General features: G+C 39.9%; 1 protein-coding gene across 3 annotated transcripts in view; it reads left to right on the plus strand.

Annotated features, from left to right (window-relative positions):
* LOC128705185 (2-aminomuconic semialdehyde dehydrogenase) overlaps positions 1 to 24,427 on the plus strand; it is a 170,111-nt gene that overhangs the window by 56,841 nt on the left and 88,843 nt on the right. For all 3 annotated transcript variants that reach the window (XR_011391788.1, XR_011391789.1, XM_070083387.1), the window contains exons 4-6: positions 749 to 960; positions 1,913 to 2,079; positions 20,368 to 20,463. Coding sequence is in view for 1 of the 3 variants with exons in the window: in XM_070083387.1 (XP_069939488.1) it covers positions 749 to 960; positions 1,913 to 2,079; positions 20,368 to 20,463 (475 nt within the window). In the remaining 2 variants the exon portion in view is untranslated. The remainder of the gene's footprint in view (positions 1 to 748; positions 961 to 1,912; positions 2,080 to 20,367; positions 20,464 to 24,427) is intronic.

The raw sequence follows: 24,427 nt of genomic DNA on the forward strand, positions 1-24,427 counted from the left end.
ACTACCACCACTACTTCTACTACCACTCCTGCACCACTACCACCACCACTCCTGCACCATTACTGCTACTACCACTCCTGCACCACCACTACTACTTCCACTTTCAATACTAATACTTCTTCCACTTTCAGTACTACTACTACCCCACTACTATTTCTACTACTACTATCACTACTACACCCCTATTACTACTACATCACTACCACTACTATTACTACAACATTACTACTACTGTTAGTACTACACCATTACTACTACACCACTATTATTATTACTACACTACTACTTCTGTTACTACTTCACTACTACTGTTACTACTACTTTCTCCTCCTTCGAGTTCTGTCTTCTGCCATTCTCTGCCTTGTTTCCCATTCACTTGTAACTGTTGCGACTAGCTCTGTCCCTGATTATTCTTGTGCTACTGCTACTATCTCATCACTACTGCTAATACTACTACTAGCCAAGCCTTAAAGAGTCACCAGTCTGCAACCTCCGGCTGTTACCACAGAGAGCAGACTGGAGAAGAACTTAAATCTGTCTTTAGGTATTAACAGGTACCACAAACATTGCATTTTTTATGAGACTAACAATTTATACATTTAGGTAAGAGTAAAGATAACTTTTTTTGAAGATGCTTTTAGTAATTGTAGAAAAGTCTAGTATGTTAATGCAAATGGATGAAGTTTCAGACTAAATGTATATACTATAATGGAGAAAAACATGTATGATAAACTGTTTTTATATGCAGGTCAAATGTTCAGCCTGAGGCAGGTGTTGTCAACTACACTCTGAGAGAGCCTATGGGCGTGGCTGGCCTAATCAGTCCATGGAACTTACCACTCTATCTCCTTACATTTAAGCTGGCCCCAGCCCTGATGTGTGGCAACACAGTTGTTGCCAAGCCATCAGAAATGACCTCTGTCACTGCCTACATGTTCTGTAAAATTCTCCAAGAAGTTGGTAGGTCAAGTTTCATGGGCTTAGCCCTTCAATTTGGGGGTCCCTTGATGCTGGTTAAAGGCTACTGATCCAAGGAATCAGAGCTATCCCCTTCCTTGGATCAAATCTGATTGCCAATAATTTCCTAAGGTGATGTGTGATCCTTGCAGGTTTTCCATGTCCATACAAATTTAATAAGTATAAAGGCCTGTGATGGTAGCTGCAGTGGTGGGGTCTGTGATGGTAGCTGCAGTGGGGGGGGTCTGTGATGGTAGCTGCAGTGGTAGGGTCTGATGGTAGCTGTAGTGGTAATGCAGGGATGGTAGCTGTAGTGGTAATGCAGGGATGGTAGTTGTAGTGGTGGAGCTTGTGATGGTAGTTGTAGAGATGATGCAGTGGCAGGGCCAGAGATGTGAACTGAAGTGGTGATTGTGATGGGGCCTGAGGAAGTACCTAAAGTGGTGATTGTGTTGGTGCCATAGGAAGTACCTAAAGTGGTGATTATGGTAGATGTGGTTTTGGTGACTGAGATTATGACTGTGGTGGTGCCTGAAATGGTGACTGTTGTGGTGTCTGAAATGGTGACTGTGGTGGTGCCTGAGATGATGGCTGTGGTGGTGACTTGATATGGTGACCTAGTTGATGGCTGTGGTGGTTGCTGAGATGATGGTTGTAGTAGTGGCTGAGGTGGTGACCTAGATGATGGCTGTGGTGGTGACCGAGGTGGTGATCTAGATGATGGCTGTGGTGGTGGTGACTGAGGTGACCTAGATGATGGCTGTGGTGGTGACTGAGGTGGTGACCTAGATGATGGCTGTGGTGGTGACTGAGATGATGGCTGGAAATGGGAAGTATTTTTATCTTTCCTGTATTACAGTAGTGTACATGCTGTACGTGTAGTATGCCATGTTAAAAAACTTCTCTAACACTGTCTTAGGCTGTGATTGTAATGTATCTTTTGTGTTGTGAGCAGATTTCCCAGCTGGTGTAGTGAACATGGTGTTTGGTCTAGGACCAACTGCAGGGGAGGCTCTTGTAACACATCCTGATGTTCCTTTGATCTCATTCACTGGCTCTACAGTCACTGGCAGACACATTGCTCAAGTTGCCGCTCCAATGTTCAAAAAATTATCACTTGAAGTGAGTATACCGTATTAACAGTTTACTAAGGTGATTCTAGAGTGAAGAGGAGTATTCAGTTGGGTATGTGGCTTTTAGGAATGGTCATGATTAGCAAACAGAGGATCAAGCCTCCGCCACTAATTGGGCTGAATGATGCAATAGGGAATTCATTAAGTTTTTTTGCAGAATTATGTCCAATTCATCATGTCTTTAAAAATAACAATAATAATAATAATAAACCATTATTATTTTTTCCAAGAAGATACATTACTGTTACATAGATTAATCTACCTTATTTATATCTTACATGGAAAAGTCTAGTTATACAAAGCTTTTCAGGCAGACTTAACTAGGAATTGTAATACAACAAAAATAATACATTGCATGCATAAAACAAACATAAATAGTATATGAAAGAAAAATGCTTTACAGTGGACCCCCGCTTTACGATCAGCTCCCAATGCGACCAATTATGTAAGTGTATTTATGTAAGTGCATTTGTACGTGTATGTTTAGGGGTCTGAAATTGACTAATCTAATTCACAATATACCTTATGGGAACAAATTCGTTCAGTACTGGCACCTGAACATACTTTTAGAATGAAATAATATTGCAAACCGGGGGTCCACTGTATTTGGTAATATGTACTAATTGTACTACCTCATATTAATAATAAACTTAATTGCAAACTTAAAAGTGTATGTTTGTGTCATAAATTGTACTACTTCATAATAATAATAAAGTAAAATATTGAATACAGTGGAACCTCATGCGAGTTTTTCCAGATACAAGCAATCGCTCGGTCAGTTTTTTGCTTCCAGACGCGTGCAAAATTTCCAGATGCGAGTGGGCCTCAAGGGAGGTTCCTTGACGCTGGTGAGGGGTTCTTGTTCTTATACACAAATAACCCGCACATGAAAGAGAGGGAGAGGAGGAGGAGGAGCATTAGCATCATTACCATTACCAGCAGCAGCATTAGCATTAGCAGCATCATTAGCATTAGCATTAGCAGCAGCATTATTTTTTTTTTTTTTCATTTCATAGAACGGAAGATATGTTACAGCAATAGATATGATTTTGATTGATTTTTGAAGAAAAGTACCTTTGAAATTGAGCTCAAAGTAGCAGAAATATTCAATTTTTGCCAATGTTCAAGAGTAAACAATATCTGTACAAGTGGCCATTCCAAATATGCAGTCATGAATGGGTTGACATTATTTATACAATTATTGCAATAATGCAGTAGTCTGCATAACAGTAAATCTTCTATTTTTTGTGTGAATAAAAATTCCAAATGGTTAGCAAGAGTATTATTATAATAATAATAATAATAATACAGTGGTACCTCGGGATACGAATTTATTTCGTTCCAGAAGACTGAGTGCAGATACCGAACGAATTTGTTCCCTTAAGGAGTATTGTAAATTAAATTAATCCATTTCAGACCCCCAAAAATACACTTACAAAAGCATTTACATAAATACACTTACATAATTGTTCGAGTTTTGAGCTATTTGTATCCCGAGGTACCACTGTAATAATAATAATAAGTTTAATATAATAATTATATAATAATATATGTAATATAATATAAATTATTATAATACATTTTTTTTTTCCAACAAGTCGGCCATCTCCCACCGAGGCAGGGTGACTCAAAAAAGAAAGAAAATCCCCAAAAAGAAAATGCTTTCATCATCATTCAACACTTTCACCACACTCACACATTATCACTGTTTTTGCAGAGCTGCTCAGAATACGACAGTTTAGAAGCATATACATGTACGTATAAAGATACACAACATATCCCTCCAAACTGCCAATATCCCAAACCCCTCCTTTAAAGTGTGGGCATTGTACTTCCCATTTCCAGGACTCAAGTCCGACTATATGAAAATAACCGGTTTCCCTGAATCCCTTCACTAAATATTACCCTGCTCACACTCCAACAGATCGTCAGGTCCCAAGTACCATTCGTCTCCATCCACTCCTATCTAACACGCTCACGCACGCTTGCTGGAAGTCCAAGCCCCTCGCCCACAAAACCTCCTTTACCCCCTCTCCAACCCTTTCAAGGATTCCTTCCCCTATAGATTTATATGCTTTCCATGTCATTCTACTTTGATCCATTCTCTCTAAATGACCAAACCACCTCAACAACCCCTCTTCTGCCCTCTTATTAATGCTTTTATTAGCTCCACACCTTTTCCTAATTTCCACACTCCAAATTTTCTGCATAATATTTACACTGCACATTGCCCTTAGACAGGACATCTCCACTGCCTCCAACCGTCTCCTCGCTGCTGCATTTAAAACCCAAGCTTCACATCCATATAAGAGTGTTGGTACTACTATACTTTCATACATTCCCTTCTTTGCCTCCATAGATAATGTTTTTTGACTCCACATATACCTCAATGCACCACTCACCCTTTTTCCCTCATCAATTCTATGATTAACCTCATCCTTCATAAATCCATCCGCCGACACGTCAACTCCCAAGTATCTGAAAACATTTACTTCTTCCATACTCCTCCTCTCCAATTTGATATCCAATTTTTCTTTATCTAAATCATTTGATACCCTCATCACCTTACTCTTTTCTATGTTCACTTTCAACTTTCTACCTTTACACACATTCCCAAACTGATCCACTAACCTTTGCAATTTTTCTTTAGAATCTCCCATAAGCACAGTATCATCAGCAAAAAGTAACTGTGTCAATTCCCATTTTGAATTTGATTCCCCATAATTTAATCCCACCCCTCTCCCGAACACCCTAGCATTTACTTCTTTTACAACCCCATCTATAAATATATTGAACAACCATGGAGACATTACACATCCCTGTCTAAGACATACTTTTACCGGGAAGTATTCTCCCTCTCTTCTACACACCCTAACCTGAGCCTCACTATCCTCATAAAAACTCTTTACAGCATTTAGTAACTTACCACCTATTCCATATACTTGCAACATCTGCCACATTGCTCCTGTATCCACTTTATCATATGCCTTTTCTAAATCCATAAATGCAATAAAAACTTCCCTACCTTTATCTAAATACTGTTTACATATATGCTTCAATGTAAACACTTGATCTACACATCCCCTACCCACTCTGAACCCTCCTTGCTCATCCGCAATCCTACATTCTGTCTTACCTCTAATTCTTTCAATTATAGCCCTACCGTACACTTTTCCTGGTATACTCAGTAAACTTATTCCTCTATAATTTTTATAATCTCTTTTGTCCCCTTTCCCTTTATATAATGGGACTATACATGCTCTCCGCCAATCCCTAGGTACCTTTCCCTCTTTCATACATTTATTAAACAAAAGTACCAACCACTCCAACACTATATCCCCCCATGCTTTTAACATTTCTGTCATGATCCCATCAGTTCCAGCTGCTTTACCCCCTTTCATTCTACGTAATGCCTCACGTACCTCCCCCACACTTACGTTCTGCTCTTCTTCACTCCTAAAAGATGGTATACCTCCCTGGCCAGTGCATGAAATTACCACCTCCCTTTCTTCCTCAACATTTAAAAGTTCCTCAAAATATTCTCGCCATCTACCTAATACCTCCCTCTCCCCATCTACTAACTCCCCTACTCTGTTTTTAACTGACAAATCCATACTTTCCCTAGGCTTTCTTAACTTGTTTAACTCACTCCAAAATTTTTTCTTATTTTCATTAAAATTTCTTGACAGTGCCTCTCCCACTATCATCTGCTCTCCTTTTGCACTCTCTCACCACTCTCTTCACCTTTCTTTTACTCTCCATATACGTACTCTGCTCTTCTTATAACACTTTTGCTTTGTAAAAACCTCTCATAAGCTACCTTTTTCTCTTTTATCACACCCTTTACTTCATCATTCCACCAATCACATGTGTACATGTGTACTACTACTAATAAATAATACTATAATAATACTACGTATAAGTGAGTTTGAGAACACCACCACAAGATGGCATTACGTGTATGAAAACAATCTGCGTGTGCTTCAACTGGCAATGGAGATACTTCTCGTAATATCCGTACATTTAGCGCAGTTATTTTGCAGAATTTCTTGTTTCTAACCATGGGTCCTAAGAAAGCAAGTGCAAAGGACAATGCTGAGAAGAAAAAGAGGAAGATTTCCATGGAATTAAATCAGGACATCATTGATAAATAAAAACTAAGAGTGTAGCATTAACAGTGTAGCATTAACACTTTGACTGTTGCAAGCCCATTTTTGAAACTATCATTCTATGTTAAAAAATATTAAAAAAAAATTATTTTTTCTTACCAAAAAACATTATCATTATTATATTGTTTACAAAACTTGTTTACACAAACCAACAATACAGAAAATTATTTATTACTATTGTTCTATAATATATATACAAATGTACAGTCACTGAACACTTTCCTAGAACTGCTGCAGCTTGTGGAAGTCTTTGAAACTCTGTGTTATGCACAGTGGAGTTTTACACTCCTCACACATAAAATGAGTGTCTGCATTTTTGTGGGCATTTTGTGGTATGTGCACAGACAAAACACCTCTTCTGAGCACTTGAAAGTAGTAGGAAACTGTATGGGGTAGTGATCACCAGGCCTTAGACAAGAGGGCATGTGTTGGTAATTTCGTGGGCACTGGTCTATTGCAGGTGTTGTTCCTTGGTACTTGAATATTATTTGTCTGATGACTGACAAAAAAAATTCACCATATTTTGGTTTGTTGTTGGTCTTCAACTTGTACATGTTATAAGCATTCAGCATGGAAGTGTCAAGAAGATGGAAAAAAAGTTTTATGTACCACTTACAACTCTTGCAAGCACAATCAGCAAACCCAATCTGCATGTCACATTTGTCCACTAAGCACATATTGAGGTTGTAGTCTATCACAGCTGCAGGTTTTAGAATGGGTTCATTGGTCTCTCTGTTCTGCCTGCCACTGTCTGCCATTCCATTTCAATGAACTGATGTCAACAATATGACATCACATTTGTCATACCACCGAAATGCCATGATGTCACTGGCAGCAAACACCTGCACCTCAACTCTACGAGTGCCTGCGTCGAACCTAGGCATATGCTTACAATTTCCATGAACTCTGCCACACACGTCTGTCATGTTCACTCGCAAGAAATCATTGAGTAAATGGCTTGTGTACCAGTTATCAGTATATAATATATGCCCCTTACCAAGATATGGTTTCATCATTATTTTAACCACATCATCAGAGATACCCAATAACTTCCTGGTATCTCTCAATGTATTACTGCCAGTGTACACAATTATATCCAAAACCAGACCACTTTTGCAATCACACAGTACAAATAACTTTATACCAAAGTGTTTCCTCTTGCTTGGTATATAATGTTTGAACAACAGTCTGCCTTGGAAGAAAATCAAAGGCTCATCAATAACAAGCTTCGTGAAGGATAAAAATACATACAGCACTTTTGTTTCAGGTATATAAACACATTCCTGATCTTGTATAACCTGTCGTTTCTGTCAGATCTTGTTTTGTCTGAGAAATGTAGCATACGTAACAGTAGCAAAAATCGATTCAATGGTACAATATCACTAAAACCTGGAGTTGAAATCAGGCGTTCCATTGAACAGTATGTGGTGAGTGTGTGCTTATACACATGTGGCATAAGCATTATTGTGGGAGAGAACGGGTACATCTCTGCCACAGTTGTGTCCTTCCACTGGTGTAGCCGTGACCTTGGTGAAAGAATTGTGTTTGCCATGGTGTACTCATAGTATGTGTTGCTTTCACTGACAATAATTTCCATCAGGGGTTCATCGAAGAATAACTGAGAGCATTCTAGTTCAGTGGCATTGTTCCACTTTGTGTTTCATCAAAGTCATGCGGATTGGGAACTAAATTGGCACCTTGCTGCCAATCCCAGATGCAGTCTTCTGGTGGGTGCTTGATATTGAAAGGTGTTACAAAAAATGCGATTCTAAAAGCTTAGAGATCTCCAGTGAATACTAGAAAGGACTGCCCTTCTAGCATCCAGCCTGTTACTGGGTTTTCGTAACAATTAGTCAGTATCCTTGTCCAATTATCCATTAGAATTCAGTATGAATTATTAGTGCTTCAGGATTACAACTGGTAGGCTACTAACTAGAGAAATTAAAATTTAATAAATTTATTAAGTTGTCTAGGCGTATATCAAATTAAATTAATCACAGTAATCAAAATAATATTAATCACTTCTCTCGTGTACAATATTATTGTGCTGAAAGCACATATCACAGTTATAATTCTTAAGTACTGTCTGGTACATTAACACAATAAGATATTACAAATATTTACAAGTAAGTTTCTGTGTATGCGTAAGTGCTCTAAGTAGTTCGCTAAGTCTCAAGACTCGACTAAACTTAAATAAGTGACTGACAAAGTTCTCTCAAACTAACTTCTTGACCAACTGGCAATCAGAACAGTCTGCTTGAACAATAAAATGAATGCTAAGTCCAATAGCAATGTAACAAGCAACTGCGACACAGAATCAGGAACAAGAAGATAATATAACGACAGCTAGTAGGGACCATCAGCAGATCCTCCACAAAAGTCACAAAACTCCCATACTACTGAATCTAAGTTCAGCATAAGAAAATCCTCGACTGTGATAATACACAGATACCAATACAAGTTAGGTCAGAAGCTACAGCTCAGGACCTGAGTTGCTCAGAATGTCTAAGAGACACACAACTTCAGTACAACGTCGAAAATCACTAAGTCTATACAATGTTCTGTGAACAGTCTCCAGAACTAACAAGAATAATGAGACAAGAGACGATCTTCCAACAAGGGCCAATAAGGGAGATTTAGGCTCGTCTTGTATAGAATACATCCAACCACCAAGCGAGTCTAGACCAGACTGAATACTTCAGGTGAGATGTGATCACCCTCCCCCCCCCCGATCACGTGATAGCTCCGTGGACAGCTGCAGCTCAGCAACGAGAAGCCGGCAGAGTAACGAACAAAGAGCGATAATTACACTAGTTAGACAATCAAGACTTGAACTGAGCACATAATATGTTACATCCTACCTAACAAAAGTAACTAAGACAAATAATAATATAAAGCAATATATTCACGATTTAGCTATTATCGCAAATATAAGCAATATAAAATTACATGAAAAGGTAATATACATATACATTGTAACCCATTCAGGGGTTGCAACACCTCCCAACATGACAAACGGTCGCACTAGGAGTTGCGTTAATGTCTTTCACATTATTACTGATTACTCAGGTTACTTTACTAACACAATTTAATATAAACATTAATCAGAGTCACTCTTGTGCCAAGCACTTCTATAATTTCACAGTGTCTATATCACTAAGTTATGCCCCTAGTACTAGGGCAGTACACAGTATCATATCTCTGCATACTCGTGGTTATGTACATCAGTGTAGAGAAAGGATAGCGTAGACAAGCATGACACATTGAGGCTCGATGATAGTGAAGACTGCATATGAAAAATAGTCTTGTGAGATAGACAGGAGACAGCATTCCACTCTTAAGTAGTGGTTGTGGAATGCTATGCAGTATGGACATCTGAGTATGAAACAGCTTAGGGTGTGTAGTGAGGGGGGGGTCTGCGGCAGGACAGTGTTCCGTCACGCAGTACATCGCCCACACCACACTACAAACTCATCACTCAGCTTCTGTCTCCTCCCACACACATATCATTACTACTGTGAATATATAAATAGATTAATTAGACATGAGTATATATAGTTAATATGGGCTGGAGGGATTAAGTTACTCTACTGAATTTGACATAGCAAGTAACAAAAGGTATTTGGGCATAAAATTACGTTAATTTTAAATGGGGAAGTGCCCAAATACACGTCAAAATGTTCAAAGGACACCACAAGAGCTAGAGCCTCTTTCTCAATAGTGGCATAATTTTTCTGGTGTATAAGCTTAGATGAATAGTAACATATAGGATGGAGAATATCAGTGGATGTTGACTGTTGGAGCAGCACAAAACCCACTGCATAACCACTTGCCTCTATATGTAAATAGGGAAGATTGAAATTAGGACTCTTCACAAGAACAGAGGAAAGCAGATGCTTCAACCTTTTGAACAAATCTGAACAATCACTAGTCCAGATGAACTGAACTTTGCTACTAGTGAACATAGTGAGAGGTGTAGGTGGAGGTGTGTGTGCTGGCTTGCCTGTCACTTGACACACGTGGCAACGTCGCACATGATCAGCTACTGTTTCCTTCATTTTAGGCCAAGTAAAATGTTTTGCCAGTTTACCGAGTGTCTTCTTGACACCCAAATGTCCTCCAATGGGACTATTGTGAGCAAAATCAATGGTTTGTTCACGAAATGTAACTGGTAACACTACGAGATGCTTGACTGTGGCGGAAACACTATCAGCTGACAACTTACATGTATTTTTCTCCATCAGTACACCGAACTTAAGCTAAAAGAATCCTTTAGGAGTCAGGAATCGCGGGAAGAACTAAAAGCCATAAATGAAATCGAAAGAAACCCAAAGTATTTCTTCTCCTATGCCAAATCAAAATCGAGAACAACGTCCAGTATTGGGCCCCTACTTAAACAAGATGGGTCCTACACAGATGACAGCAAGGAAATGAGTGAGCTACTCAAGTCCCAATATGACTCAGTTTTTAGCAAGCCGCTAACCAGACTGAGAGTCGAAGATCAAAATGAATTTTTTATGAGAGAGCCACAAAATTTGATTAACACAAGCCTATCCGATGTTATCCTGACGCCAAATGACTTCGAACAGGCGATAAATGACATGCCCATGCACTCTGCCCCAGGGCCAGACTCATGGAACTCTGTGTTCATCAAGAACTGCAAGAAGCCCCTATCACGAGCCTTTTCCATCCTATGGAGAGGGAGCATGGACACGGGGGTCGTCCCTCAGTTACTAAAAACAACAGACATAGCCCCACTCCACAAAGGGGGCAGTAAAGCAACAGCAAAGAACTACAGACCAATAGCACTAACATCCCATATCATAAAAATCTTTGAAAGGGTCCTAAGAAGCAAGATCACCACCCATCTAGAAACCCATCAGTTACACAACCCAGGGCAACATGGGTTTAGAACAGGTCGCTCCTGTCTGTCTCAACTACTGGATCACTACGACAAGGTCCTAAATGCACTAGAAGACAAAAAGAATGCAGATGTAATATATACAGACTTTGCAAAAGCCTTCGACAAGTGTGACCATGGCGTAATAGCGCACAAAATGCGCGCTAGAGGAATAACAGGAAAAGTCGGTCGATGGATCTATAATTTCCTCACTAACAGAACACAGAGAGTAGTCGTCAACAGAGTAAAGTCCGAGGCAGCTACGGTGAAAAGCTCTGTTCCACAAGGCACAGTACTAGCTCCCATCTTGTTCCTCATCCTCATATCCGACATAGACAAGGATGTCAGCCACAGCACCGTGTCTTCCTTTGCAGATGACACCCGAATCTGCATGACAGTGTCTTCCATTGCAGACACTGCAAGGCTCCAGGCGGACATCAACCAAATCTTTCAGTGGGCTGCAGAAAACAATATGAAGTTCAACGATGAGAAATTTCAATTACTCAGATATGGTAAACATGAGGAAATTAAATCTTCATCAGAGTACAAAACAAATTCTGGCCACAAAATAGAGCGAAACACCAACGTCAAAGACCTGGGAGTGATTATGTCGGAGGATCTCACCTTCAAGGACCATAACATTGTATCAATCGCATCTGCTAGAAAAATGACAGGATGGATAATGAGAACCTTCAAAACTAGGGAGGCCAAGCCCATGATGACACTCTTCAGGTCACTTGTTCTATCTAGGCTGGAATATTGCTGCACACTAACAGCACCTTTCAAGGCAGGTGAAATTGCCGACCTAGAAAATGTACAGAGAACTTTCACGGCGCGCATAACAGAGATAAAACACCTCAATTACTGGGAGCGCTTGAGGTTTCTAAACCTGTATTCCCTGGAACGCAGGAGGGAGAGATACATGATTATATACACCTGGAAAATCCTAGAGGGACTAGTACCGAACTTGCACACGAAAATCACTCACTACGAAAGCAAAAGACTTGGCAGACGATGCACCATCCCCCCAATGAAAAGTAGGGGTGTCACTAGCACGTTAAGAGACCATACAATAAGTGTCAGGGGCCCGAGACTGTTCAACTGCCTCCCAGCACACATAAGGGGGATTACCAACAGACCCCTGGCAGTCTTCAAGCTGGCACTGGACAAGCACCTAAAGTCAGTTCCTGATCAGCCGGGCTGTGGCTCGTACGTTGGTTTGCGTGCAGCCAGCAGCAACAGCCTGGTTGATCAGGCGCTGATCCACCAGGAGGCCTGGTCACAGACCGGGCCGCGGGGGCGTTGACCCCCGAAACTCTCTCCAGGTAAACTCCAGGTAGCTCTAGTAATTGCGCTGAGAGGAAATAAAATAGGCTTCTCTCTACAAGCTTCAATGGCATGATTATCATCAGTGTTGTTATCAATCACAAGTGGTTCTTTACATATACCAGCATGAAAGATATCGTTCCCTATCAACAAGTCCACTGACCTGATAGGAAATACACCACTGGATATACCCACTGAAATATAACCAGTATAATAGCTTGTTTCAATGTAAACTTTGTGCAGAGGTACTTTTATAACAGCCCCTCCATAGGCTTCTAACAATACATCTATCTTGCATTAGGTATCATCAGTTATGGGTAGTACATCTTCTCTTAATAACGTGAGATAACTGCCAGTGTCTCTGAAAGTAATTATCTCAGTTAGATGTGATTCGCCAGATCCTACTTTACCTCTCGAAAATTAAGGACTCATCACTGAACGAATCTTTTCGTCAGATACACTTTCTGACGCTAGTTGTCTATCCTGAGTAGTAATATCTAAAACAGTAGGATCAGAGGTATTACTAGGATTTTGGTGCCTTTGTTGCTCGGAAGAGGATACGACTTGTGTGGGGGCACCAGCCGCACGACTGTCTCTCGTATCTCTTTCTAACTTATAGCAATACTCTCTAGCATGTCCTTTTCAGTTACAATAGGTACATTTAACTTTCTTCTTCTCGATATCAGATTTCTGTCTAGCCACAGAGACAGATTCAGGATTGTGAGTTTTCCTGGTAAAGGTACGAGAAGTTACAGTAGCAGGTACATCAGGCCGGCAATGAGCAGCTGATTTAGGTTGCCAACTTCTAGGACAATATTTTGTTACCTTGTTTCTCTGTGTTTTAGTACGTGCAAGTTTGTGAGAAATCTCGTAATTGTCTGCTAATGCTGCAGTTTCCAGAATATCTGAGGTAGTATAATCGATCAGATATTCTTGTATGTCAGCAGACATACAGTTGCTAAACTCTTCGTGTAGTAACAACTGAACAAGGCTGTTGTAGTTGTTACTCTTGGAAGACCTACACCACCTCTCAAATGCAACTTTTTTCTCACGAGCAAACTACACAAGTTTAATCTTGCGGTCGTTGTAATGTACGAAATGCACGTTGATAACTTACAGGCAACAAGTTATATGTCTCTAGAATAGTTTGTTGGACAGCATCATAACTAATGTACTTGGCAAATGGTAAAATAGCAGTACAAGTTTGAGGTCTTCCTGTCAAAGCTGTGTGCAACAAGGTAGCCCAGTGCTTACGTGGCCAGTTCATAGCATGTTCCTGGTTCTCAAACACATCAAAATAGGTGTCTAAGTCACTCTCAAAAAACTTAGGAACCATGGATGCAGCTTTCTGCACATTAAATGTGTCCTGTGATCTATCAGTCTGTTGTCTTCCGAGACGAATATTTTCTCTCTGGAAATCTTCTTCGTTCAATTTCCTCTGTGCAGTCTGCAACATAATGAGGCGTTCAAACCTCTCAAACTGTTCCTGAGATATAGGACCTAGTCCAGCCGTCCCTAGAGAGTCTAGATCTGGTCTAGGATAAGTAGATACAGGTGTAGCATACATGGTACTAGTATGAGGCTGCGTCATACTAACAGTTAGGAGGGAAGGCGTGAGCGAGAACTGAGCTACACTAGGCTCATTTCTGCCTTAGTTGCTCTTTCTTCTATGTCATCAAATAGAGTTATACTTTCTAATTGTGACACTAGGCTTTCTGAATCTGAATCATAATCAGACATCTCTGTCTGAGCAGGAAACAATATATCTTTAATTAACGCTCTGACAGTTTCTGCGGTGTAATTCCTGTTATACATCACACCGAGGTATTTGGCTACTCGCCAACACGTCTGAAGTTTTAATGTACTCAACTCAGACAAAGTCAGAGTATCAATTAACTGTTTCACTTCGGCATACACCACGAAAATAAGTGTACTACGAGAGAGTGATTATGGGAAACTATAATCCTAATAGGAATTTTAGTGTTGGTTGTCTTAGAGCCAGAGCTCATAAACAGTATTTCCATCTCCTTGGATCAAGAGCCTCTGTCAAGTACATACATCCACCTAGTATGTTGTACAAGACAAAACTCAAAGTCTTCATATTAGGAAAGTACTCAAAGTGTTTGAGTATAGAGTTACTAATATGTCAAACTGGACAATTTCTCCAATACCTTGGATCAAGAGCATCCCGGACAGGCCCCCATTTGTTGCAAAAAACGCGATTCTAAAAGCTTACCTGGAGTTTACCTGGAGAGAGTTCCGGGGGTCAACGCCCCTGCGGCCCGGTCTGTGACCAGGCTTAGAGATCTCCAGTGAATACTAGAAAGGACTGCCCTTCTAGCATCCAGCCTGTTACTGGGTTTTCGTAACAATTAGTCAGTATCCTTGTCCAATTATCCATTAGAATTCAGTATGAATTATTAGTGCTTCAGGATTACAACTGGTTGGCTACTAACTAGAGAAATTAAAATTTAATAAATTTATTAAGTTGTCTAGGCGTATATCAAATTAAATTAATCACAGTAATCAAAATAATATTAATCACTTCTCTCGTGTACAATATTATTGTGCTGAAAGCACATATCACAGTTATAATTCTTAAGTACCGTCTGGTACATTAACACTTAATAAGATATTACAAATATTTACAAGTTTCTGTGTATGCGTAAGTGCTCTAAGTAGTTCGCTAAGTCTCAAGACTCGACTAGACTTAAATAAGTGACTGACAAAGTTCTCTCATAAACTAACTTCTTGACCAACTGGCAATCAGAACAGTTTGCTTGAACAATAAAATGAATGCTAAGTCCAATAGCAATATAACAAGCAACTGCGACACAGAATCAGGAACAAGGAGATAAATAATATAACGACAGCTAGTAGGGACCATCAGCAGATCCTCCACAAAAGTCACAAAACTCCCATACTACTGAATCTAAGTTCAGCATAAGAAAATCCCCGACTGTGATAATACACAGATACCAGTACAAATTAGGTCAGAAGCTACAGCTCAGGACCTGAGTTGCTCAGAGTGTCTAAGAGACACACAACTTCAGTACAACGTCGAAAATCACTAAGTCTATGCAATGTTTTGTGAACAGAGTCTCCAGAACTCACAAGAATAATGAGACAAGAGACGATCTTCCAACAAGGGCCAATAAGGGAGATTTAGGCTTGTCTTGTATAGAATACATCCAACCACCAAGCGAGTCTAGACCAGACTGAATACTTCAGGCGAGGTGTGATCACCCACCCTCCCCCCTGCTCATGTGATAGCTCCATGGACAGCTTTAGCTCAGCAACGAGAAGCTGGCAGAGTAACGAGCAAAGAGCGATAATTACACTAGTTAGACAATCAAGACTTGAACTGAGCACAAAATATGTTGCATCCTACCTAACAAAAGTAACTAAGACAAATAATAATATAAAGCAATATATTCACGATTTAGCTATTATCACAAATATAAGCAATGTAAAATTACATGAGAAGGTAATATACATATACATTGTAACCCATTCAGGGGTTGCAACAAAATGTGGTTGTGGTTGTGGAGGTTGTGGATGTGCAGGTTGTGGGAGTGTGGGGGTGGTTGAGGCTGGTTGTGGCTTTGCTGAGTTAGCAGCATGGCCTGCTACTGGTGCCACATGACTCATGCCACTGCCAACACCACCACCACCTGCTGCCCCACTCACATTATGCATCCCAATTGTAATAACATCATTGTCATCTTCACTCTCAGTTTGTGGTGTAGGGCTACAGGATGTACTCCAAGATTTATTCCTTTTCCTTGGAATGGCATATGGCACACTACCAGAACGCATGCTGTGTCGTACATACTGGCTCTTCACTGGAGAATACTCCTCCTCACTGTCGCAACTCTAGCTGCTTTCAATAACTTGGAAATCACTATCACTATCACTTTTACTGCACACATCCAAGTCCTGTACATGGGGAAATAGTTTCCTTTTTCGTCCTGGTACAGGTGAACATGAATGAGACTGCCCAGCACCAGAGATGGAAGGTTGTGGGTCATCTTTGTTTTCATCACTAATTATGTTATCCAGGGCACTGCTTTCAGTCACGCCTTCCTGAAAACCATGGAATTCACTTTCACTGGCACTTCCATCACTGTTAGAACTATCACATTGGTACAGAAGACCTCCAATTCAGCGAGGAGTAAGGTACTTCTTACCACAAGGCTTCGTGAACAAGGACTACTAAGATGGCGGTCGCACAATGTACTACCGAGTCCCTGATTTTTTTCATACTGCGCACACCCATCACGCAGACCCATTCTCTCACATGTAGGCTTATCAACTTTCTCCCACTTGATTTGAAGCCCCTAGAATTTACGTGTATTAATACGTCGGAAACATCGACTCATAATATGTATATATAAAACCAAAACAGTCAAAGGGTTAAGAGTGTACCATTAAGAGTGTAGCAATTAAGCGATTAAGCAACAGAAAAAGGACGAAACAAAATGAACTCCTGACAGCATACGCCGCTGTGCCCAGTATCTTCTACCTCATCAACCTTCACCAGCATCTTTTCTCCAAGGTAAATGCTATATTATTATTTATTATATATTATTATTTATTACATATTATTATTTATTACATATTATTATTATTATTGTTTTCCTTACGAAACTAGCTTGTGCTACTAGGTCAGATGCCATGCTCCTTCCTTAACCCTTTCAGGGTCCGTCCCGTAGATCTACGGCTTTACGTTCAGGGTCCAAACCGTAGATCTACGCCATGAGCTCAGCTCACTCTGATAAACTGTGAGTTTTACATTTGGGCCTAGATATGAGAGAATACATCTATGTGGTATGTGTGCACCACATAAAACAGATCCTGCAGCACAGTGTGTATAATGAGAGAAAAAAAATGAAATCATGATTTTTCGATTAAAACAGCAACTTTGCAGTGTTTTTTCATGTGTTTTTTATAGTTGTATTTTGCGATTTCTTGGTCTCATTCGATAGAATGGAAGACATATTACAGAAATAGAGATGATTTTGATTGGTTTTAGCACTGGAAATGGCTTGAAACTGAGCTCAAAGTAGCGGAAATGTTAAATTTTTGCCGATATTCAAGAGTAAACAAACGACCTCACACGTCTAATACACATCAGCTGGTGGGTCTAATATACATTCACAAATATGGTGATGATATTTATACAATTATTACAGTATTGCATAACAGTAAATCTTCTATTTTTTGGTGTGAATAAAAATTCATTATGTGAATAAAAAATCAAAATGGAATTTATTTGTAAAGCCTCAAAACATAACTAATGAACAGAGGAAATGTTAGTTTAGTGCCAGGAATGCCTACATTGTTCATTCTGGACCCTATTTTGAAATTGGAATATTTTGAACTTTGTGTTAAATTGGCCAAATTAACAATTTCCGATCACTTTATTTTGTAGTTGAAACAGTTGACTTGGCGATTTCTTGTGCTCAATCGATAGAATAGAAGTAATACTAGTGAAATAGCTAAGAATTTGGTTGATTGGAATAATGTAATTGGCCTAAAATGGGAGTCAAAGTCGGCAAAATCGCCAATTCGTAAATATCGCTGACACATCAAAATTCGCGAGAGCATAATTTCGTCAATTTTCCACCAAATTTCGTACTTTTTGTTTTATTACCTTCACAAAAAGATTCTCTACGATTTCCTAAGAAAAAATAAATTTTTTTTTTGAAAATTCTTGGACACTGGTGCGTGACTCCAGATTTGGGCCTTGGACCCTGAAAGGGTTAAGTGAATGTGACCTGACCTGACTAGGTTGGGGCATTGGCATAAGCCAGTAGAAGACTTAGGCCTGTTGCAGTGTTCCTTCTTTCTTATGTTCTTAACCCTTTGACTGTCGCAACCCCCAATCCTGAGGTGTCTCCTGGTGTCACAAAATTTAAAAAAAAAAAAATTATTTTTTCTTATGAAATGATAGAGAATCTTTTCCCGATTGTAAAGACACCAAAAAAACGAAATTTGATGGAAAACTGACGGAATTACGCTCTCTTGAAGTTAGCGACCTCGGAGATATTTACAAATTGGCGATTTCGCCCACTTTGAGCCCTATTTTCGGCTAATTCCATTATTCCAGTCAACCAAACTCATAGCTATTTCTTCAGAACTCCATTTTTTCCATCAATTGAGTACAAGAAACTGCCCATTTACCGATTTCAACTACCTAATAACATGGTCAGAAATTTGCAATTTGGCCAATTTCACGAAAATTAAAAAATATGACAATTTCAAAATAAGGACCAGAATGAACAATGCAGACATTCCTGGCTCTAAAATAACATTTTCTTTGTTCATCAGTCATGTCTCCAGGCCCCTGTGATATTACTCTTGCTTTTTATTTTGAAATTTTATTCAAACAAAAAAAATAGAAGATTTACTGTTATGCAGACTACTGCAATACTGTAATAATTGTAAAATTACATCAACCCATTCATGACTGCATATTAGAATGGCTATTTGGACATTTATTGGACAATGACATCATTTGTTTACTTTTGAACATCGGCAAAAATCAAACATTTCCCGTACTTTGTGCTCCATTTCCAAGTTCTTTTTATAGTAAAATTAATCAAAATCACTTCTATTTCTATAAAATAGTTTCCATTCTATCAAATGAGACCAAGAAAACGAGAATACAACCACAAATACTATACGAAAATAGACCACAAAGTCGGCATTTTAATTAAAAAAAACGGAGTTTTTTTTTTTCTCATTATGCACTGCGTGCTCCAGAATTTTTTTTGTATGGTGGACACTGACCACACAGACCCATTCTCTCACATGTGGGCCTACCAGCTTTCTCCTGCCTGATTTGAAGCCGCTAGAATTTATGAGTATATGTACGTCAAACACGGTACCTCGTAAACGTATATATACGGCCGCGACAGTCAAAGGGTTAACAATGGTCGTTGTGCCACCACCTCCACTTCCACTGCTCAAATATCTAATGACTTTCATTCTAGTGTATATATCATGTTTCTATGTTATTAATATTGTTTGGTATGTCATATTAGATGAATTGTGATAGATAAATAAGCCGTAGAGTTGATATTAGGGAATTATTAAAGTATGTATTAAGTATTATTAAAGTATTTTGTCGTGCCTGGAATTCCACTGGGACAGATTAATTCCATTTCATTTAATTTAAATGAAGAAAATTGACTACAAATGAGCAAATCCAGATGCGAGCAAGGTCATAGAACGGATTAAACTCATAAGCAGAGGTTCCACTGTATTTGTATTCTACCACTCTCCACCTGTCTAGACTTGTATAAGTATTAGGTTTAGTCTGCCTGAAATGCCTCGGCATGATAGTGGCTTTTTTTGCACCAATCAAATTATAAAATGTAAACACATTGTAACCTTAGCAAAGAAATAAAATTTTATTTTATTTTTATTTATCATTAAACCAAATAAATATATTGATCATTTATTAAAAAACCTCTGAGAACAGTAACTGACAATTTACAGCATCAATGGGGTAATATCTTGACTACTGCCCACAGGATGGGTATGGGGTGCATAATAAAGATATTAAACTAACAATAGAAAATACTAACTGTATTCCACACAATTATACACTATATAACACACATTAACTTTTAACATTACTAATATTTTTGGTTTTCTTATATGCATAACTTGCTTTAGTGTTATATTAAGTACAGTAGGACTCCTGTATCTGTGGGAGATGCGTTCCAAGGACCTGCAGTGGATACTAGACCTGCAGATATGGGGTCCTACTGTATACAGTACAGTAATAATATGAACATACTAGAGACTTGTGTAATTACTGCAGTATTGTGCATTGGGTGGGTGCTCATTTCCTGGGGACACTATGTTGCAGATGGGTGGCAAAAATGCAGCAGTGGTGTTCAGTGACTGTGACCTGCAGCGGTGTATTGATGTACTCAAGCGAGGTTCATTCATCAATCAAGGAGAGGTAAGCACAGTATTTTAATAACATTTGTTATTGTATATGGGCAGGCATGTTATTTTAATACAGTGGCACCCCAGTTTTCGTCCTTAACCCTTAAACTGTCCAAACAGATCTATTTCACATGTGTAGTGCTCCAAAAGTAGATCTACGTTTTTTTACATATTTTCAAATAGTATAACAAAAAAAAAGTAGATCAAAGTTTTTTGATCTACGATCTTCTTATTAAACAATAAGAAGATCTACGTTTTTTTTACATACTTTCTAATGTTGAAAAAACGTAGATCTACGTTTGGACAGTTTAAGGGTTAATCCATTCCAGAAGGTTGGTCGAAATCCGAAATGGATGAAAACCGAAGTAATATTTCCCATAGGAAATAATGTAAATCTGATTAATCCATTCCAGACACCCAAAAATATTAACAAAAAATACATTTTATAGAGAATATCTATAATTTTAGATACAGAAAATAATGAGAAATAAATATAAAGCACTAATTTTAATGGATAAATAAACATTTAAATCACTATTACATACCTTTACTGAAGACTCTTGTTGGCGTATGGAAGAAGGCAATGAGGGGAGGGGGGGAGGGAGGGAGGGAGGGAGGGAGAGGGAGGGAGAGGGAGGGAGAGAGGGAGGGAGGGAGGGAGAGGGAGGTAGAGGGAGTAGGAGAGGGGGGAGAGGGAGGGAGGGAGGGAGAGGGAGGGAGGGAGGGAGAGGGAGAGAGAGGGAGGGAGAGAAAGAGAGAGAGAGAGAGAGAGAGAGAGAGAGAGGGAGAGAGAGGGAGGGAGAGAGAGGGAGGGAGAGAGAGAGGGAGGGAGAGAGGGAGGGAGAGAGGGAGGGAGAGAGAGAGAGAGAGAGAGAAAGGAGAGAGAGAGAGAGAGAGAGAACTGTCAGTGGTGACAATAAGGCAGGAGGAGGTGCATTTCCTTCTTAAATCGCTTGACCAAGAAAAGGCTGTGGGCCCAGACAAGTTGAGCCCAAGATTGCTGAGAAGATGTGCAGACCAGCTAGCAGCACCTCTAACTTGCATCTTTCAGCACTGCCTAGTACAGTGTAAATGGCCCTCTCTATGGAAAGAGGCAAATGTAGTCCCTGTTCACAAAAAGAAGAGCAGAGCAGAAATCAGCAACTACAGACCAGTGTCACTCCTGTTAATCACTGGTAAGATCCTTGAGACAATAATCTCAAGACAAATGACAGAGTTTTTTGACTACCACTCACTACTTTGTAATCGTCAATATGGCTTCAGGAAAGGTTACTCTGCTGCTGATCTGTTGTTAAACCTCTCCACTAAGTGGCACCAGTCACTGGATGAATCCAAAGTCAGCTGTGTGGTAGCACTGGACATTGCTGGTGCTTTCGACCGGGTGTGACACCAGGGCCTCTTAGCAAAACTTCAAGCACTGGGAATTGCAGGCTCTATGCTATGTTTCCTCAGTGATTACCTTCATGGTAGATCTCTAAGTGTAGTTCTCAATGGAACGGAATCAGCAAGACATCCTATTGGGGCAAGTGTTCCACAAGGAAGCATGCTGGGACCATTGTTATGGAATGTCTACTTCAACGGCCTTCTTCATCTCATCCCAGAATCACATGCATGTGCAGATGACTGTACACTGACATTCACTTATCCAAGAGAAGAAATGCCAGCTGCTCTAAGCTACATCAATCACCAGCTAAGAGCTATATCAGCTTGGGGAAATAGATGGCAAGTAACATTTGCACCTGAGAAAACACAAATGATGATCGTCTCTAGGCACCATGATGGTAATGCTGGTGCAGTAGTAAGGATGAATGGGAGGGTGTTGGCACCTGGAGAAGTTGATATTCTTGGGGTGAAATTTGACTCCAAAAAAACCATGAAGAACCATGTTGTAAATCTAGCAAACAAGGCAGCCAGGAAGCTTACAGCACTTCGCCATATCTGCTTGACAGTAGGGGTTGCAAGATTCTGTACGAGGCACAAGTGCGCTCACACCTTGAGTATGCTCCACTTTCTTGGTTTGCCTGCCCCCCCTCTCATCTGCGACTGCTTGACAGAGTGGAGAACAGAGCAAGACGTCTTATCTCTCGCCTGGACCCATCCTGGATAGATCTGTCATTTCAGCAGAGCCTTCAACACAGGAGGGATGTGGGTGGCCTTACTGTTATGTACAAGGCCAATATTGTCAAAGTACCACACTTGGATCCACTTCAAGGACAGAGTGAAACAAGCTTTTATGCCACAAGATGGGCAGAAAGCAGCAACTTCACTCTGGCTGTACCCTTCTCCAGAACATCACTCCATCTGAGATCATATATACCCAGGATGACTCAAGTATGGAACACATTCGTACAGCCTAATGATGTCAACAAGATAACATCAGTTGATCAAATGAAAATGCTGGCCCACAGATGGCTCCAACTTCATCCTGTTCCCTACTTGTATGTCTCATAACAATAAAAATGCTTTCAAATGAGCTGATGTAGGTAACAGCTCTTAGCTTGTCAATAAAGTTAGGAATCCTTAACCTGTGAACAGCTTGTCAATAAAACTAGGGATCCTCAACCTTGTCAAACCCTGTGTAAAAGTGAGTGAGAGTGAGAGAGAGAGAGAGAGAGAGAGAGAGAGAGAGAGAGAGAGAGAGAGAGAGAGAGAGAGAGTGAGAGAGAGTGAGAGAGAGTGAGAGAGAGTGAGAGAGAGTGAGAGAGAGTGAGAGAGTGAGAGTGAGTGAGAGTGAGAGAGTGAGAGAGTGAGTGAGAGAGTGAGAGAGTGAGAGAGTGAGAGAGTGAGTGAGAGAGAGAGTGAGTGAGAGTGTGAGAGAGTGAGAGTGAGAGAGTGAGTGAGAGAGTGTGAGTGTGAGTGTGAGTGTGAGTGTGAGTGAGAGTGTGAGTGAGAGTGTGAGTGAGAGTGTGAGTGAGAGTGTGAGTGAGAGTGTGAGTGAGAGTGTGAGTGAGAGTGTGAGTGAGAGTGTGAGTGAGAGTGTGAGTGAATTAATTAATTGTTTGGAAGGGGAATCCCCCTCCATAAGGACTTCAGGTATCAAAGCCCTATCCGGGGTTACTTCCCTTCTTTGTCTTTTACTGGCACTAGGACCAGCTTGAGAATCACTGCACCCCTGTCCCACAAAAATCTGTCCACAGAGGCCTGTTTCTGGCATCATTAAGATTTGCCAGGATGGAACTGATTGTTGATTTGGACTTCCCATACATCCTTGCGAGCTCAGCCACACATATGCCACTTTCATATTTTGATACTAGCTCTTTCTTGAATTATATTGTGTTTCTCACCTTTACCAAAGGGCTGGCACTCACTCTGAACATCCTTTGGCCCCATAGTGGCTTATTTCACAATCGCACTCAATAAACAATAACCAAAAACAATGGATGAACACGCGAAGTACTGTTCACTCGACAAGTGACAGAGGCAGAATGAGTCAGGCGGTGGCGTCCCAGGTGGGCGGACACATCTGATACGGATGATTTTCAAGTCGATGTACGAAACCCAGAGTAAAAATTCGCCGAAAAAAGTGGACAAAAACCGGAGTTTTACCGTACTACATTTGTTAATTGTATTGTTTTTCTGTATCTTCGATGCAGTTTCTCTCTTCTGGATAGCACCTCTTATTAAAGTACACTCACCTTTTACTGTTTTTTTTTTCAAGATGCTATTGAAAATGTGTGTCCAAAACAGCACATACTACTAAAGCCTTTTCACGTGCTGTTCAATTTTGTATGCACGTTTTTTATTGCATTTACAAAAAAAAACTATAGAGGAGCTTTATAAGAGAGAAGACTGTAGTAGTATTATAGAGAAACGTTGCCAAACATTCAAACTGCATTTAATTTTTATAAATTATTCAGTAATGAAGGTTCCCAGCTTACAGTTGACCCAAGCTGCACAGATCTTCAATTACAAACAAGGCATTTTGAAGCCAGTTAAAATTTTATAATCTCTGAACCACAATACAAATGAGTGTGTGT

This window comes from Cherax quadricarinatus, chromosome 9 (genome assembly GCF_038502225.1).
Source record: "Cherax quadricarinatus isolate ZL_2023a chromosome 9, ASM3850222v1, whole genome shotgun sequence".
Classification (NCBI taxonomy): Eukaryota; Metazoa; Arthropoda; class Malacostraca; order Decapoda; family Parastacidae; genus Cherax; species Cherax quadricarinatus.